Source organism: Talaromyces proteolyticus, assembly GCF_021365285.1.
Source record: "Talaromyces proteolyticus strain PMI_201 chromosome Unknown BGW36scaffold_9, whole genome shotgun sequence".
NCBI lineage: Eukaryota > Fungi > Ascomycota > Eurotiomycetes > Eurotiales > Trichocomaceae > Talaromyces > Talaromyces proteolyticus.
The window spans coordinates 753992-771090 of NW_025764285.1; the positions used below are offsets into that span (position 1 = coordinate 753992).

Here is a 17099-nt window from a genome sequence, read left to right on the forward strand (position 1 = left end):
CAATCACTAGATTTAAGGCGTAGCTCTTTGGTCTTTTGCGTAGATCTTGGACCTGGATTCTGGACCCTAGTGCCACATTCATAATGGAGGGATCCGAGTTTGTCATAAAATGTCGATCCTTTACGAACCAGCTAATCGCGATACAGCAGCTAGCGCGCCGGACCGGCCCTAATTCTTAGCTTCATGAAGAGAAATGGAGACTGTCTTAAGCTCAAGCTAAATGAACTGGCAGGATATAGTCAAGCTCTTAGGGGTATGGGTCGATTGCTCCTGCACTCCGGTGTCCATACCAAAAATCATTGGACAGAATCCTATCTGAAATATCTTACCAAGGTTGCTAGATACAGCTCGAATCGGAGACATACGTTAATGAGACCGTATCGTTAATTTCATGACGAGAACGACTATTGAAATTTCCTTACTCCATAAACAACTCACTCCTTACGTAGTAATAGTACTCTGTAATGATAGTCGTAATAATTTGCCCTAAAGCCATGATCGCTAAACTTCGCATATTTAAGCTACAACTTGCGCGTTGGAAAGACTACTTGTTCAAAGACACCGAATAAGATTAGACGGGCGCACATCGTGATGAAGATCCGAAATTTTCTCGCAGCCGGGATGACAGTCTTGAGACCAGAGATTCCAAACCGGCATATTTATTCCATGTTTTCTTTGTAGGGTTATCTCATCACATAGCTATCAGTCTACTCCTAACATTGCATACAGTGGAGACTCCTATACTACGACCAGTTTCAACTCATCTGCCGTCCAACCTTCTCCTGATAATCCGATGGGTAATCCTGAGCTAGGTATAATATCCCCACATAAAGTGACTGGTCGGAGTATTGAGAATTTAGGTTAATCGCTCATTACAGGGCAAGGAACTGCAACCGACAACGTCAACTGGGTTGGCTACATGACAACCGTGTATAACAAATCTGTTGTCCTGAACTATAACCTGGCTGTGTATGGTGCCACAGTGAATGATTCGGTCGTTGACAACGAGCCTGAAGATCTAGTGTATCAAATTTCGAATGACTTTCGCAGCCATTACTGCCTGTCGTCATTTGCATCTAGTCCAAGGTGGAGCCCTGATGCATCTTTATTCACAATTTGGATTGGAATTAACGAGTATGTCATCCATTCAGCCAGCCTCTTCGGTATATTCTTAGCCCAAGTTTGAACTCACCTATGCGTTGCGTGGAAACTCTAGCATCCAATTCAGCTACCAAAATACCGATCCTTTTGGGAAAATACCTCTTGTTCTCCAGAGTTACTTTCGTCTAGTAGAACAGCTCTATGAATGTGGCGCTCGCCGCTTTCTGATTATCAATGTGCCTCCTACAACACGAACTCCGAAAATGTTACTCTTTGAAAATTGGCACCGAAAGATACACCAGAGAGTAGTTACTTCTTTCAATCGGCAATTAGAGCAGGGCGTCTATCATTGGCGTAAACAGCATAAATCCGTGAGTAGCTAATGTTCCCTTTGTCCACCTTTCAAGATTTAGCTCATTATAATGATTACAAATAGGCATCAATGGTACTCTTTGATTCATGGTCATTTATGACAAAAATTCTGGACAATCCTAGGGAATATGGATTTCTCAATAGTGACTGTATCGGTGATCGGTGTATCTGGTGGGATGGATACCATCCTAGTTCTGCTTTCCATCGACTTCTTGCTGCAGACATCCGGACGCAGCTAGACTTGGAAGTCGGCTCTATTTCACTAGCTAGTGTGTAATTACTGTATATAACTGTATATAACTGTATCTAACTGTAAATTTATAATTTTGAAATCTTAAATTTGAATGTAGGACTAGTGCGGAGTCGATAGTACTGAAAAGTATAATTCTCAAGCTGATGACTGGGGCCTGCAGTAACTTATGATGTAACCTCCCTGGTCAATATTTTAGTTTTCCAGTCGGAATAAGTGGAACCACTCAAGATCTGTAAATTACGTGACGAGTCAGGCTGACAGATCATTGACCTTCGAAGTATACTACATTTGCACTAGCTGGTTGTCCTTTACAGGGTGATTCTGTGCAGCTATAGCTATGGTTTTCTGGGTTCATTATAGCGCATATGCAAATAAATAGCAGCAGTCACATATTGAATGACGTGTTAGAAGCTGAAAGTCGGAGAATTTCATTGTTCTACTGCATGCATGCTGCATACTCCGCTTCCCGAGTAGCTGAGTTTGCAGTTAGATCATCCATAACAGGTATGTTGGAACATGAGGGGTGTACTGTAAAACACCTCAGTTCTCTACCTCTTTCCTAGCCCGTGTTACCTCAAAAAGAAATTCTGGTGTTTGAGCTATTAGACAGACCCATTTTTCGTCCCACAGCCATTGTTTTTGGCCTTGCACCCACAAGTACGTTCTCATAGCGTTGTGTGTTTGGCGCCTCAACGGGATCCTAGCATACAGTTAAATATTTCCTTTGATATTTCATATTTATGAATAAATTCACTTCTGCTACTGTTCATACCCAGAGCATTCTAGTTCTCTCAATTTTTTTCTTATTTCTTCGTGACTCGCTTTTTTCATCTTAATCTTATAGTTTCTTCACACCATGGCTACTACTGTGAACGTTCTCAGTTACCTTCAAACCAGGACACAGGTCGACGTGGATAGCTTGGACATAGAAGGTCTGTAAATCCTATCTAAATATATGGAATAATGTTAACACTGTGTTCCAAGCCGCCCGCAGAGGAGGACCAGATGGACCATGGACTGATGCGACCTCAAACCAAGTAGGTCTCCTGTCCTTCAAGATACTGGTTTATATTAAAAATCATAGGCTGAAGTCTTTTTTCAAATTGAAAAAGCAGAGAATATCGACACTGTGAGGGAGGCTATCAACAAAAGCCAGCAGTTGCATGCTACCTTTCCTTCTCTAACTCTACCAGAGCTGATGGTGGAGGTCGCGGTGAGCGTTCTTTTTAATCTTTCTATTTTCTTGGACTCGGTGGCTAATGAAATAATACAATACTACGTACAGACCGTCCTACTTGCCGCACGAGTCCTTCCATTTATTACTGGCTCCGTTCACGTAATGGCGAACCCTTGCTATGCGTTTTCTATTCCAAAAATTGTCGAAACCGGACATCGTAAGGTCACTTGTATCCATTCAGAATTGAAAGGAAGTTTCTAATGTGAAATTCAACTCTGGAGGCTATCATGAAATTTTTCGGCATGTCAACCCTGATGTTGATCTCTCTAGAGTCGTGATGAAAGTTCCCGCTACCTTCGAGGGCCTTCGAGCATGTCGTGAACTCCACGGTAGTGGAATAAAGACTCTGGCAACTACCGTTTTCACGATGGAGCAAGCAATTCTCGCTGGAGAGGCTGGCTGTGTATCTATCTCTCCGTTTATTCACGAGTTGAAAATGGGATTTGATTCTACGTATGGAATGGCCACTTCTCATCCAACTTCTTTCCTTTGAACTTTTCTAATAATAAATAGGTACAAGGACAACGATTCTCTTGTAGATCTCTGTGTCAAGGCTCAGCAATATTACGAACAACATTCTATTCCCACACGTGTTAAGGCGTGTAGTTGTATTACCATTGATGAGATTCTCCAACTTGCAGGTGTCGCAGCTCACACGATCCCACCAGAGGACCTCGATGCCTTGGTTTCAATGAAGGAGGATAAGAATGACCTAGATGCTAAGTCTTTATTCAAGCCGAAGCTGTTCGCCAATGGGCACCAACAGGTTCGCGCGTATATTGATGACGAAGCGAAATATCGCGTGGAATTTGCTGCTAGTGATGGAGGAAAGGGCCAATTGAGGCTGTATCAGGTACGATGAAGACCTTACATATATGGGGAATTTTATCAGTCCGTATTTAAATCCGCTGACACTGTTTGAAACAGGCAGTTTCAATCTTTTCAGATTTTCAGAAGAAGGCCGAGCTAAAGATGGAAAGTATTGGTGCATGAAAGGATACTGGCAGGCAACCTGAAAGCTCAATCACCTGAATTACTCAATGGAACTTGCTCCTTTCAAAAAAAGAAAAATCACTATCAATCGATATTTAGATCCAATACTTAGGCCAGAATAGTGAATTTAGTAACCAGCATTGAGCTACCCTTAAATTGCTGTGGACAAGTTGATAACCAAGTAATTAATCACGTTGAGTAAGGGTAATTTACACCCTAACATCGCCTTGCCTTGTAGTATATACAAGATAAATTAATGATTGAACACTAGCATCAATATTGACGGAACATTATTCTTTCTGTGGACAAGTCTGATTCCGTAGAACAGATTTGACCTGTTTAGTAGGATAAGGTCAGTCACAGTGAACGAACCTGGACAGCAAGTTGTGGGAATCGACCATATTTCAATTTCAATGCAAGCTTGTAATCGAGTATAGAGAGTAACACATACAGATTATTTGCCATAGTTCAAAGTATGCGAATAAAAACACCGACCGTTCAATTGCTTTCTAATGTATCTCTTAGACATGCCCGGTAGCCTCCGCCTTTTTCAATAGCTCTTGGATAGAAAGGAAATGTAAACTACTGAAGTATTTGTGACGTTGCCTGAGGGTTTTCTCCTCCGGGCAGCAAGTCGCTCCACTAATCTGCCATTCTTCTCCCTCGGCTATAGCTAATTCCCAGCTTTCGCTGTCATTCTTGTACTTCTCCAGAGATTCTCTAATTTCGCTCTCGGGGCGATATGTGCGGGAGTATTGGCGGCCTGAATAGAATTAGAGTGAATACACGACAACGAGAGAGATAAATACCATGGAATGATTCCATTAACTTTACAGCTTCGTTGTATGTACCCCATTCCCCGGCTATGTAAGTCACTTGCTCCTAAGGGAGTTGTCAGATCCATAAACAACCATGAAACCATACTATTGGGATTTTCTTGACCTACCCATTCCGGAGCTGCAAGTAATTCGGCAACTGCTCTCCCAACATCGCGCCCGCAGGTCCAGCTTTGTGGCTCATCGCCTGTGCCACGCACACAGTACTCCCAGGAATTGTGGTTAATTGGAAACTCCCCAGCGTGATGCGTCATGTACGTTTGATTTTGCTTGACAAAGTAGTCCATGAACCAGCCATGGTTAAACGAGGTCCATTGAATTTCTGGGGTTTGTTCGAGGATTTTACGGAAAGGCGCACGTGTATTTCCATAAGCACGGGGGATACCTGGGTAAAGCTCGACATTGCCAGCCCATTCGGACGGAATGAAACGTTTGCACGTCGTTGACCGGAGACATGCATTGAGAAAGCCTTGATGAAGGGAAATGTACTTCTCATCTGGGCATCGAATTGTGGAAATCAAGGCTGTAGCACCAGTAGCATCGAGAATGGAGAGGACCGATTCCTCGCTATAATCCGTGGGATGAAAAGTTGCTTTCAGATTCGGTATGGCCTTGTCTTTCTGTGATGGATAGGTGGATGATTTAGTGTTGTTAAAATAATGACGGAATAGGACTTGATTTCCTTACCTGTCGAGTGAGAACCGCAACATTGTAACGCTCATCAGAGGAAAGCTCTTCGAGCAGGTACTGACCGAGATCGCCTGCACCTGCTATACAAATTGTCTGCGCCATTGTATTTGATACGAGGGGAAAACTGAAAAGATAGAAATTATTCTGCTTGATGCTTAGCACTTCTTTCTTTCAACCTATGTCACACGAGTGGTACATTAAAGCATAAGTTGTGCTATCCGTTGGAAAAAAAAAATAGTCGTGGAGGCGCAAAGTTTCAAATTGTGAGACATGATTTAATTGACTCGTTGCGCCATGGCTACTATGAAACAGTGACTTCGGGCCATTGCTGCATGGGGCATACGTACAGAACATGCATGGGAAAGACCAATTTTTGGACTTATATATTGCAGGATATATGCAAGCTAAAGGGAAATAGTTTTTTCTCTACTGCGTGAACCACATTAAGAGCAACAGATCAGTTCTAAATCTACGTTTATGTTGAACACTAGAGTTCATGTCGGTATTATAAGTGGGCTGGTGAATTACTGTTTCAATTTTACTAAACGTTTCGATTTCAAATCGCAAAAGCATTTTGAAACTGCATAGGGATTTGTATAACAATACTCTTCTGCCTTTATCAATTCTACTGCCCGCATTATACATCCTTACACCTATCAAGCGTATTTACAGGTCTATCTTACGTTTTGAAAATTCACAATGTCCATAAATATTCAAGATATGAAATTCTTCGAGGGCAATGGTTCTACACTCAACCCGGACCCTCTTGAATCGAACTTCTCTATTTGTGCCAAACCATCTTCGGATATTTGGGACAGTGCACCGGATACCCATCGATTCAATGCACCTATCTTGTATCGAACCATGCCACTTGATGCCTTCCAAAGAGCTCAAGTAACATTTTCTTCCGAATTTTCTTCCGAATTCGAACAATGTGGTTTACTGCTCGTCATTCGTCGCCAGGATGGCAGCCACAGCTGGGTCAAGAGCGGAGTGGAGTTCACGCATGGCTCAACTTATGTGGGCACCGTGGGCAAGGATCGATGGCCAGACTGGAGCATCGGGCCTCTTTCCACTCCTGGGGCTAAAGTGACAATAGAGTTACTGAGAGATCCACTTGGACTGGCGGTGTATCTTGTGAAAGAGGACGAGGAGAAAGCACTGTTGCGAGAATTGACATGGGTTTTCGATGCACACGGGAACGAAGAATGTTGGGTTGGAGCATACGCAGCGAAACCTGGCGCGGCTGGGCCAGATTTGGTGGCCCACTTCCAGGGACTCATAATTGAGCAAAGAAATTGATTGCTCAATGGGCTATTATATCATAGGTACGGAGTCAGATTAGTTTAGTTCAAAGCCTTTAATGATCATTATTTTCTTGTTTCTTCTCTATCGAGCCTTCCGTAAGCCCCACCGGAAGACCCACCCAATGCATGGACCCAGGGACGGCTCGGGACCCATACGGGGCGTATTTAGCGACATACTAGCAGCTAGCCATTTCCGAGGCTTTTCTGGTTAGCGGTTTTTGTTCTGTTTTGTTCTGTTCTGTTTCTATTTTGTTTTTGTTTTTTGCTTTTTTGCTTTTTTAACTACATGACTAGGCATTGCATGTGCACATCTAGTAGTGCAGAGTCGCGCTTTGAAAATGACTGGTCCAGACCGCAGTCCGCATAACGCGCATTGGTCTAAACATGTATGGGTTTACTACTGTACTCCAGTTAATTTTATCATGCAGGATCTCATGACACCTTGACCTATTATTTTGATATGACGTTGGGGGAGACGGCCTTCTAACCTTCCTTTTACCCTTCATGATAGTAATGAAATAACTCTTAGTCAGTCCCCGTGTTATTGTCTTTGTGTGAACAGCCGCTGATTGTTCAGGCGGTGTGGAAATTGATACCCCGGCTAAGGATACTACTGGTGCTGATATTCAGCGGGAAACTTGAGGAAAGAGGGAATTTCCAGTGCGGACAGTTTCTATCGCAGATAGCGCGTCAAACAATAATGGCAATCGTACATATTGTTCTGTTTCAATATAAAGAGTCAACAAGCCTCGAAGACGTCGAAAATGTGAGTAGGGCTCATTCTGGCTTTCTTTTCTAATATTGGATACTCCCATAGGCATCTGCCCAGGTTCTGGCGCTGAAAGATAATTGTTTGCACCCAATAACTCAAAAGCCCTATATAAAATCCTTTGTTGGGGGTAAGGATCATTCCCCCGAGAATGCTCAGGTGAGGACATTTATTCTTTCTCATTAAAAATATTGTTTCCAGGGGAATGATTGACATTGAGATATTCTTAGCATGGCATGACACATGGATTTGTGGCCGAGTTTGCGTCTTTGGAAGACCGGGATTACTATGTCTCCACGGACCCTGTACATCTGGCACTTGGAAGACAAATTGGACCGCTGGTTGAGAAGTTCCAGTGTGTGGACTTCACCAATGGAATTTTGACATGATTCGAAAGGATATAAAGGATACTATGGAGTATCTTTCAAATGACCAACACCAGAGATTATTCTCATTGAATAGGATAGTAGAATATAAATAAGTAGTTATCTCTTGTGGCTCCTATAGGTTTGAGGGATCATCTTTATACTAGTATCATAAAGTTCCAGATGCCGTTGTAGTAAAGTAAATCCAAGAGACTTTTCACCAGCGACCTTCAATTCCTGCGGCAAGGCTCTCCTTCAGTCCAACCCAACCTCGCCGTCCGAAGAAGGTCTGGATCATTTTTTCCGCCTTTGGTGCTAGAACGATTTCACTCAGATCTCGACCTTCGTTTCCCGGGGGATCTGGAATGCTTCTATTGTCTGGACGAAGTTCCTTGAGTATCCTAACAATGTCATTCCAATTAAACTTTTCTGCAAACGCAAATATTCTCTCGGATTCTACAGTCGGATCCAATAATGCTATGACATGGAGGCGAGCAGTATCCTCGACATCAACAAACCATTCTGTGTCATGTGTTAGTACGTCTAAGAAGCGTAATTCCAATGGAATGGTGCCTGCATAATAGTAGAAATGGATCCTTACGGGGGGGAAATTTACGGATCACTGTATCATCTCCTTCGAGAAGGACTCCCGTCCATGTCATAGTTGAGCCGCTGATTTCGGGGCAGAGCACTCTACCATACTTTATGGATCTGATAAGTATTCTTTAATAGCAGCAAAAGCAGTTGCTCCTTACATTTGTGTTTGGAACAATGGTGTTGAATCCAAAAGAAGGGTGGTTCTTCCTGACCCAACCCCAAGCTTCTCGCTCGCTTAGAGTCTTGGAGGCAGAGTAGATGTGATAAGCTCTCTCCTCATCGGGAAGGCTATCATCCCAGGCGGCTTTAACAGCAGCATCATTCCAAGTGTCTTTTGCGTTTCTGATTAGTATGGCCCAAATTAATGTTAGTTATGGGAGATACATCTCACCTGCATCTACAGTTATACCCTTCACATTTGGCTGAGATATGAAAGCCGCGGCAGATGATGACGTTAAAACAACTCGCTTTACAGAGGGTTGCCCAGATGCTGCCTGCAGAGCATTAAGAGTGGCATTTACCACCCAAGGAATAACCGCCTTGGCATCTGGGTTCATTGAAAGATCTGATGCCTATGAATTTATTCTGTTAGAACCTGGACTAGTATGGTAGGTGGTAGTAGGATTCCAGACTATATGCGCGATTCCAGACACTCCTTGGACAATCGCCTTCCAGGTATCTTCAGAGTCCAGGGAAGGTACAACCACTGCTTCAAATCGGCCTTTTCCGTATTTGTGTTCAAAGTATGAATCAAGCCATGGTTTTTCGGACCTTACTGTACCCCGCACGTCATATCCAAGACCCAGAAGAATATCGCACACATGAGATGCGATGTAACCATTAGCTCCAGTGACTAGGATTCTGGAGCCCTGAGAGATGATATAATTCGTACGCGCCATGATATTCGCACTTTTTTTCAGAGGGTCAAAATATAGATGGATTGAAGGCTTGGTCTCAAGATCTTAAAAGTGAAAATGTAGACTCTGACTGGGTGGGAATGATCGGCGCTTATAAACGATCCCAGACCTCAAGTCTCAGCTAAACTATCAGTTAATATACTCGATTTTCATTCGCTTACCGCTCAACCTGGGTCGCTAATTCTCTATACTAGGCCTTGGTGACCGGGTATGGAAACGCAATATTCGGGTTTAGATCTATCAACGATCCGTCCCTGACATGCCCGCTAATCTGTTGTATACAATACAGGATGAAACGAGAAGTTCCAAATTTCCAATACCACTCCAGAATAAGAATAAACTATTATATATTTACTAAAGCTTCAGGAGCTGTAGCTTTTCTCATATTCATAACTAGGTTTACTCAATAACGTAAATCAATTTCCCGAAGTATAGTAGCGTTGGGGCTACTATAGAGAAATTCTAGTAAGAACGCGGAAGTCATAGAAGCCCTAATTCTAAGCTTCAGATTTTACAAAATAAAGCAGTGATAAAACGTGAGCGTCTTACTCTATTTGGCTCGTCTATCTGTATTTCATACTCATGTAAAAAGCCTGAACCGGCCTTCAACTAAATGCGTTTTGAACAGAGTGCCCCCACTCGATTAAAACATCGAGCTTCTTCCTTCCATCTTGTTGTATGGGTTGTTGGGGTCGTTTTTCTCCTCTTCGATTGTCGGTAACTTCTTGACGACCCTGGCCGGGTTTCCGACTGCCACTGAGTAAGGGGGGATATCCTTTGTAACCACAGAGCCCGCACCAATAGTGCATCCTTCACCGATGGTTACTCCAGGAAGAATTTGTACACTGGCGCCAATCCAGCAGTCATCTCCAATGAAGATTGGGTGACCGAATTCCACCAACTTTTGGCGCGAGAGCACACTGGTCTCGTGGCCGGCTGTCAAGAGATTCACGTTAGGGCCAAACATCACTCTGTCACCAATTACTACTATGCTGGTATCGAGAACGGTCATGCTAGTTTTCAGTCAGTCGCCGTTTTCTAGTACATTTTGGGAGAACTTGAGGCAAAACACGAGAGCTCATACTTCCAGTTGATGAATGTGTCTTGGCCGATGGAAATATTGCAGCCATAGTCCGGGTAGAATGGAGGCTCAATAAATGTGCCTTTGCCAACCTTCCCGAGCATCTTCTCTAGGAATCGATATCGGAAGTCTCCCGCCTCTTCTGCTGGAATCGTTCTGGGATCGATATTGTTGTACTCGTGGGCAAGGCCCCTAGCTCGGTGACGGCCTGCTATTAGCGGCTGTTGAAAAGGATCGTAACTTGGTTCATGTATTAGTCATTATTTTCTTTGCGTGAGTTTTGATATATAGATACGAACAGCATCCCAGACACCATTTTCTCATAGTCCTCGCAGTCGGGAATATTTTTCAGGGTTTTTGCGATCTCGATGATCTCAGGCCGCTTCGCCTTGGCAGCCACATTGTACTTGACAATGCCGTTGTTCGTGGTTTCGAGGCCCATTTGTGAAGATTTCTTGTGATTCTAAAGAAGATGGCAAAGGTATAGTAGCTTGTTAAGAGTGTGTTTCTTCTGGGAATTTGCCTTAAGTTCTGCCTTTTTTATTTTCGTCTCACAATTGGAATGGTTCAATGTAATCTTGGTACATCGTTTGCTGACGTGGCTGACAGAAAGCGGGGAATGAAAATATCGACGTATTAACGTATCAATGTATTACCCGTATTAAGTATTGAAACGAATGTTTATCAGTTTTCCTGCGTATTACCCGATCCGCCACGGTGATGTCCGATTGGACGCCTCACTAATTAGCGCTTATGCACGATCCTGGCTAGCTGGAAGACTATGTGACAAGCTATAGTTAGCAATAGGAATTATACTGGGGGAAAAAGCAAAAATACATATGTAAGTCGTCGAACGGACATATATGTCCTAAATATGTGACTCGTAGTTCATGCAGGGTGAGAATTGAGATCGACTATTCAAACAGGCTCCAGTTTCCACAATGACAGCACTTTTCGTCTTAACCAGGAAATGAGAACATGATAACATCGATTTCAAGAATTATACTAAGTAATCTAAGCGTATTCACGTAGCATATGTCCGAAGACAAATTGCGAAATCATTTCTAGAAAAGGACGTGACTACATGTCATATTCTGTTAAGGAGTAACTTCCAGATCTGGGAACAGTCCCACATGAGCTATTTCTAGCTTTTCGAAGACTGAGTCTCGGCTTGAAACACAGGACTAATTTAAAAAAAGAAAAAAAAAAGAAAATAAGTTAACTCAGTCGTAGTTTCGAACTAGAATAGAGGCCTTTGCAGATTGCTTACTTTACAACCATATGCACTTAAACATTCAACCTCTATTTGACCGAGTCCTGTGTTTGAAAGGATAGTGCCTTGTGCTTCCGTTATATCTTAATCGTTTGTTTATCTTAAAGTCCCTTCAAAATGCCTGGAATCAGTACTCAATACGGCCCGGAGGTCCAGTATGTCAGCAATACTACACCCCTGGAGGATATTATCTACCTATTGAAGCGTGATGGTGCGGTGTTTGTAAGAAACTTGATATCCCCAGAGGATGTCGACAAAGCGCATGAAGATATCAAGGATCGACTGGAAAATGATGAAGAATGGGACGGAAACTTCTTTCCAAGTACATTAATTCCCGTCCACTGGCCCCTGAGCATTCGAAAATGCATGTCAAAACCAGATGGCTGACAATATCCTTTGCTTCTTTCTAGAGGAAACAAAGCGCGCTCCATCCATGATCGCCAGAAGCCCAACTTTCACCAAGACACAGGTCATGAATCCCTTGTTCCAGGCGGTTTGCGACCACTTTTTAACCACCAGAAGCTGGTTTTGGTGGGGAGAAAATAGGAAGGAATCTGTCTCCAAGCCCCAAGTCACTTCCACCACGGCAATGAAAATCGGACCTGGAGGAAAAGCCCAACCCCTCCATCGCGATGACTACATCAACCACAACTACCACACTGAAGTCAGCGAATGGGACGATGAGCGTGATGCCAATCGAGAAACCGCCATCGGACTCATGGTTGCAGGATGCAAGGTGACGAAAGAGAATGGAGGAACGCAATTTATTCCACGCAGTCATCTTTGGTGAGGAATATCAGGATCTTAAACCAGCTGAAAAGCTGACCAAATTGGAATAGGGGAACCGACCGAAAGACTCCGCCTAGCACAAGCGACTGTGTCTTCGCAGAGATGGAAAAAGGTGATGCACTGATCATATTCTCCTCGGTGTATCATGGTGGTGGCAATAACACTACTACCGATGAGCATCGTCTCATGTTCTCAACGTTTGCAATCCGCGGTTACCTGAGGCAAGAGGAAAACCAGTACCTTGCCGTTCCTGCCGATAAAGTGAAACAGTATGATCGGGCAACTCAAAAGTTCATTGGCTATGCCATAAGTGATCCAGCTTGTGGATACGTGGAGGAGTTAGATCCTATATACACCTTGTATCCGGAGGAATTGAAAAACGTCAAACCAACTGACTTTTGAGGAAATATTGACCATTTGACGTCGAAATATTTGCTATTAACTACTAGCCTGGCATTGATCTAAAGCTTGTGACTCTTGAGAATCTTGAATTCATTTTTTTTTAAGTTTGAGTCACCTGGGACTGATTTCAATTAAAAAAGTACAATCAAGTGGAGTATGATCCAGACTGTGTTGCAATTGCATGTTATTCGCTTAAACGATGTAGCGAACTAGACAAAAATAGATATTGGTGTCAACTACCGAAGATACTAAGTGCTGAGAAAAAAAATTGAAAGAAGAAATAAAGCCATCTCTAACGATCTGGTATTTGATCTTTCAGCCAAGACGCGGTAACGAACAAATTTGTGGTACCTTAGGATTCAGGCACTACATTGCAAAGATTGTCGAAGTGTGCTTACTTCATATTGTTTCTCTATCTCGTGCTTTCAAAACCATGGACGATTATTGGTGGAGAAGTGCCTACTAGTTACAATATTATTTTATGACTAGTGATTGACTATAGAAAACCTATTTCCTTAGCCAGTCCGTACACAGCACATCCATTGGCTATGTATGAAGGAACATAAACCCCGGAAAAATGAAAAGCACATTTGTTTGGCTGACACTATTAGCTCTTTTGGGACATGTACTGGTGATCACGATGGATTGACTCGAGTTATTGCCGTAGGATTGGTTCGATTGACGAAGATCCATCACTAGCTTTGCTCCTTACAGTCATGACATGCAGCCGATCAATTAATCGTCCAAAGTGTCGGGAAATGCCAAGCGAGGAAACATCATTGGGCGTGAGATAATATCCTGACGCCTTGTTTTATTAATCAAGGAAAAAGCAAGTTGCAGTTGCCAAAATTGAGAGTATTGCGCCACCCAATAAGTGAATCAAAAATTTTCTATTATTTGAATAGAAACAATCACGGATACTCTCATCGGCTCTTGTTAGCATCTGATGGAATATTAAAAAATTTCCTTCTGTTCTTGACTTGCTCTGTTCTCCAACAAAAGATGTTCTCACGAACTTCGGCATCGATGAAGATGGCCCGGACCACCCACAAATGGCGGGCTTCGAAAGTCTTCGTTGTCGTTGTGATTTCGACTGCTATGTTTGCAGGTAGGTTTAGAACACTCCTATTCAAAAGACCACGTTCTAATAAAGTGAAGATACGTTTCTCTTTAGTTTTATTGTGCCCATCCTCCAAGTGACCTTAGAAAAAAGAGTGAAGCTGAACCCAGACTATACTCAAATTGCTTCATCTCTCATTCTCTCCATGAATGCATTGGTTTCTATCATCATCGCCCCCCTTGTCGGTCGCCTGTCCGATCGGGTTAGTAAAAAGAATAACCTTATGGTAGCGTCTTGGATTCTGAATATATTCGGAACTATCCTTACTGGATGGTGGTCATCGCGTGTGTTCATTCATTAACACCAAATCCCAATTCATGAGTGAAAGCTAATCAAAATAATGGCCTTTAGTTCTCGGTCTCTTCACTGGAAGACTCATACAAACAATTTCGGGCTCAGTGATATGGATTGTGGGAATGGCTATCTTAGGGCAAACCGTTGGTGCCGACCGCATGTCAACAACTTTCGGCGTGGTTACAATGTTTATAACAGCGGGCTTATTCACTGGTCCAGCAATATCTGGCTCTTTGTATGAATTTGTCGGATATTCGAGAACTTGGTTGACCGCCTTGGCTATACTTATGGCAGGAACGACACTACAACTGATCATGGTAGAAAGTCCAGGAACGGCCAAAAAGACGCAAATAGCGCAATCTAAATTTTCAGAAACCTATGAAAATATTATCGAAAGTGGAAAACCGGACATTATCATGCCCGACGATGACGATTTAGGATTCAGTGGGACTCACTCTGACGATACCGAGGCCAGCGAAACCAGCTCCCTACTTGGTGGCACCCAGTCTTCCCTCATTCAACCCGATGTTAATTCATACCAGTCTATTTCCCAACTCACTAGTGAGAGTTCGTTATTACAGTCCCAAGACCGCCAGGATATACCCTCACAGAATGTGTATGTTCTTTTACTGCGCCAATCCCGCGTCTTAGTTTCCCTAGTCAGCGACGTTGTTTTTGCCATCATCCTAGCAAGCTTGGAAGCAACTCTTCCAAGTCATATCCAAAATGTATTTGGCTGGCGGACACTCGGAGCAGGGCTTCTCTTTGTTCTCATACAAGTTCCAACTTTGGTACTTCTAGGCCCCATAGGCTTGTTGAAGGACAAATTCGGCCTACGATATCCAATCAGTATAGGTTTTCTTCTCTTCGTCCCCTCTTTATGGCTTCTCGGTCTGCCAGGGTCGGGTATTTTTCAATGGATCGGGGACAAAGGCGTCGGTCCAATAATCTATATTGTGGCATTAATATTGATCGGCATCTGCAGGACATTAGTGATAGGCTTTGGTGGAGTTGAGGTGATGCGTAAGTATTGCAGTCTCAATTAAGAGTATTTAAACAGCTGACAATTTTAAAATCTCAGAGGCTTCGAATCATCTTGAGGAAGAGAACCCAGGCATCTTTGGTGAAAATGGATGTTATTCACGAGCCTTTTCAGTGGCCAATATCTTTTGGAAAATTGGAATGTTAATAGGCCCTCTGATTTCTGGAGCTCTATCTGAGTCAGTTGGTTACTATTACATGAACGTTTTTCTAGGTGAGTCTGTTCTTCTACCTGGGTACCTGGGCCGCATCGTGCACTGTTATTCATACATAAGAAGTACCAATTGACAAATATTTTACTTTCAGCATCATTGTGTCTCCTAACGGGTCTGTCTACATTTTTTGTCTTTCGATGAACAAAATGAAACTTTACACAGTGCTTCGTGGGTTATCTAAGATTGGAAATTCGGTCTTCATAAACTCTTTCATCAGAATGAGATGTATTTTTGTATTGAACGAACTTTGAAGAGCTCGACACAAATTTCCACGGTTGTAGATTTTGAACAAATTCAGTGATTTTAAATAATTCACATGAGATGTTTACATGAAACATGTACAATAAAGGAGCAAGACTTGTATCGTATATGGTACGCTTTTCTCCAGTGTTGTTGGATAGAGAAAGTCATATTGAGTTGATTTCATCTTGCATATTCTGGCGACTAGAGGGGTCGAATCTTGACGTACTATGACATCAAAATCGTCCATCCTTTTTTTCAGTACCCAATTTCCTGTGACATTCTGGACTCGGCTGTGCCTCCCACCATCCGCTTGAAGCAATCGGTTATTAATTGGCTCTCCATCACTCTCAATTCTAGCTAGACTCAGTTACTACTCTTATCCAGCCAGCCACCGCGACTTTGCGGTTCGTGAGGAAGGACGACTAATGCACAATGCACTCAATCAGGGATCGAGGCAATTTTGGTAAACTTAACTTTAAGATCGAACTAAGGGTCTGTCTGCACTAGTATCCGTAATTCCGTAATTCGTATACACTAATATACATTCAAGATTAACTTTCCCTAGACTCGGACCCATTATATTAGCGTCAATGAGGTGACCACTACTTGAGGTAGGCACTTCGGATGCTTATTTTGATTTTTTACTAGCATCGAATCGTTTTTAACAAGGCGGATTATCGGAAAAAATACATATTACACAACTGTTCAAGAAAGAAAACGTTGTTATATTCACTGTGGAAATTGTATTTTCAAATGGCGTTGAGTTGCTTATGCGGGAGCAACAATTGTATTGGTGCAATCTAGTATGATAGTATTATTATTACAGTTCTCGTTTATTGAGCAGAGATTGCATAATGCAACATGGATCTAGGATTCATAATTAAGCCATGAAAATATGAATGTCACATACGCTACAAGTGCAAAAATTCCATCTAGCCCAGTTCCAAACGTAGGGTAACACGAGACCTCGAAGCGTAGTACCGAGAAGAGCGCCCCTGTCCTCGATAGTAGCGATTTTCTCAATGCACGAATTCGAAACCATCCTTTGCATTAGAGGACCCGCAACAGATGCTCATGGATTTTGCTTATCAGAATCCACTAGATATGTATCCAGGATTCCAAAGCTCTAATAGTTTTCCAGGCCGCATAAGTGCTAATTTGACCTATCGACAATAGCTATTGACATGCAGACACTATAACTATA

The 17099-nt window shown here is 42.7% G+C and overlaps 8 protein-coding genes across 8 annotated transcripts; 6 read left to right on the forward strand and 2 right to left on the reverse strand.

The window, feature by feature from the left end:
* Positions 1-500: 500 nt before the first annotated feature.
* Positions 501-1805, forward strand: BGW36DRAFT_383738 (GDSL lipase/esterase). The gene is made up of 5 exons (XM_046216708.1): positions 501-677; positions 730-812; positions 879-1134; positions 1217-1472; positions 1538-1805. The coding sequence occupies exons 1-5, from the start codon at positions 592-594 to the stop codon at positions 1748-1750; spliced, it is 894 nt and encodes a 297-aa protein (XP_046069469.1). The 5' UTR covers positions 501-591; the 3' UTR covers positions 1751-1805.
* Positions 1806-2146: 341 nt separating this feature from the next.
* BGW36DRAFT_383752 (uncharacterized protein) lies at positions 2147-4098 on the forward strand. Its single transcript, XM_046216709.1, has 7 exons — positions 2147-2658; positions 2711-2763; positions 2811-2939; positions 3012-3120; positions 3185-3416; positions 3477-3816; positions 3891-4098. Exons 1-7 carry the CDS (start codon positions 2583-2585, stop codon positions 3954-3956), a joined length of 1005 nt encoding a protein of 334 aa, XP_046069470.1. The 5' UTR covers positions 2147-2582; the 3' UTR covers positions 3957-4098.
* BGW36DRAFT_383759 (uncharacterized protein) lies at positions 4099-5909 on the reverse strand. Its single transcript, XM_046216710.1, has 5 exons — positions 5480-5909; positions 4903-5412; positions 4766-4838; positions 4408-4719; positions 4099-4291 (listed from the first exon to the last, which is right to left on the reverse strand). Exons 1-4 carry the CDS (start codon positions 5582-5584, stop codon positions 4478-4480), a joined length of 930 nt encoding a protein of 309 aa, XP_046069471.1. The 5' UTR covers positions 5585-5909; the 3' UTR covers positions 4099-4291; positions 4408-4477.
* Positions 5910-5914: 5 nt separating this feature from the next.
* Positions 5915-6868, forward strand: BGW36DRAFT_383762 (uncharacterized protein). The gene has a single exon (XM_046216711.1). It carries the CDS (start codon positions 6182-6184, stop codon positions 6782-6784), a length of 603 nt encoding a protein of 200 aa, XP_046069472.1. The 5' UTR covers positions 5915-6181; the 3' UTR covers positions 6785-6868.
* A 165-nt stretch (positions 6869-7033) lies between these two features.
* BGW36DRAFT_383767 (uncharacterized protein) lies at positions 7034-8041 on the forward strand. The gene is made up of 4 exons (XM_046216712.1): positions 7034-7317; positions 7367-7555; positions 7607-7717; positions 7789-8041. The coding sequence occupies exons 2-4, from the start codon at positions 7490-7492 to the stop codon at positions 7945-7947; spliced, it is 336 nt and encodes a 111-aa protein (XP_046069473.1). The 5' UTR covers positions 7034-7317; positions 7367-7489; the 3' UTR covers positions 7948-8041.
* Positions 8042-9839, reverse strand: BGW36DRAFT_383771 (uncharacterized protein). The gene is made up of 5 exons (XM_046216713.1): positions 9153-9839; positions 8912-9092; positions 8679-8851; positions 8525-8624; positions 8042-8445 (listed from the first exon to the last, which is right to left on the reverse strand). The coding sequence occupies exons 1-5, from the start codon at positions 9417-9419 to the stop codon at positions 8141-8143; spliced, it is 1026 nt and encodes a 341-aa protein (XP_046069474.1). The 5' UTR covers positions 9420-9839; the 3' UTR covers positions 8042-8140.
* Positions 9840-11908: 2069 nt separating this feature from the next.
* Positions 11909-12982, forward strand: BGW36DRAFT_429837 (phytanoyl-CoA dioxygenase; the record flags this gene model as incomplete). Its single annotated transcript, XM_046220743.1, has 3 exons — positions 11909-12113; positions 12202-12577; positions 12631-12982. 3 exons carry the CDS (start codon positions 11909-11911, stop codon positions 12980-12982), a joined length of 933 nt encoding a protein of 310 aa, XP_046069475.1.
* Positions 12983-14014: 1032 nt separating this feature from the next.
* BGW36DRAFT_429838 (major facilitator superfamily domain-containing protein) lies at positions 14015-15725 on the forward strand (the record flags this gene model as incomplete). The annotated part of the gene is made up of 4 exons (XM_046220744.1): positions 14015-14090; positions 14141-14386; positions 14454-15419; positions 15478-15725. 4 exons carry the CDS (start codon positions 14015-14017, stop codon positions 15723-15725), a joined length of 1536 nt encoding a protein of 511 aa, XP_046069476.1.
* Between the last annotated feature and the right edge of the window lie 1374 nt (positions 15726-17099).

Coding starts and splice junctions, on each gene's coding strand:
- BGW36DRAFT_383738 (XM_046216708.1), top strand. CDS start 592: ATGAAGATCCGAAATTTTCTCGCAGCCGGGATGACAGTCTTGAGACCA. Junction 813..878: donor GATGGGTAATCCTGAGCTAG/GTATAATATCCC, acceptor CGCTCATTACAG/GGCAAGGAACTGCAACCGAC. Junction 1,135..1,216: donor ATTTGGATTGGAATTAACGA/GTATGTCATCCA, acceptor TGGAAACTCTAG/CATCCAATTCAGCTACCAAA.
- BGW36DRAFT_383752 (XM_046216709.1), top strand. CDS start 2,583: ATGGCTACTACTGTGAACGTTCTCAGTTACCTTCAAACCAGGACACAG. Junction 2,764..2,810: donor CTGATGCGACCTCAAACCAA/GTAGGTCTCCTG, acceptor TAAAAATCATAG/GCTGAAGTCTTTTTTCAAAT. Junction 3,121..3,184: donor AATTGTCGAAACCGGACATC/GTAAGGTCACTT, acceptor TCAACTCTGGAG/GCTATCATGAAATTTTTCGG.
- BGW36DRAFT_383759 (XM_046216710.1), bottom strand. CDS start 5,584: ATGGCGCAGACAATTTGTATAGCAGGTGCAGGCGATCTCGGTCAGTAC. Junction 5,413..5,479: donor TTGCGGTTCTCACTCGACAG/GTAAGGAAATCA, acceptor TATCCATCACAG/AAAGACAAGGCCATACCGAA. Junction 4,839..4,902: donor TACTTGCAGCTCCGGAATGG/GTAGGTCAAGAA, acceptor CAACTCCCTTAG/GAGCAAGTGACTTACATAGC.
- BGW36DRAFT_383762 (XM_046216711.1), top strand. CDS start 6,182: ATGTCCATAAATATTCAAGATATGAAATTCTTCGAGGGCAATGGTTCT.
- BGW36DRAFT_383767 (XM_046216712.1), top strand. CDS start 7,490: ATGGCAATCGTACATATTGTTCTGTTTCAATATAAAGAGTCAACAAGC. Junction 7,556..7,606: donor GCCTCGAAGACGTCGAAAAT/GTGAGTAGGGCT, acceptor ATACTCCCATAG/GCATCTGCCCAGGTTCTGGC. Junction 7,718..7,788: donor ATTCCCCCGAGAATGCTCAG/GTGAGGACATTT, acceptor AGATATTCTTAG/CATGGCATGACACATGGATT.
- BGW36DRAFT_383771 (XM_046216713.1), bottom strand. CDS start 9,419: ATGGCGCGTACGAATTATATCATCTCTCAGGGCTCCAGAATCCTAGTC. Junction 8,852..8,911: donor GGGTATAACTGTAGATGCAG/GTGAGATGTATC, acceptor GAAACGCAAAAG/ACACTTGGAATGATGCTGCT. Junction 8,625..8,678: donor CCATTGTTCCAAACACAAAT/GTAAGGAGCAAC, acceptor AGATCCATAAAG/TATGGTAGAGTGCTCTGCCC.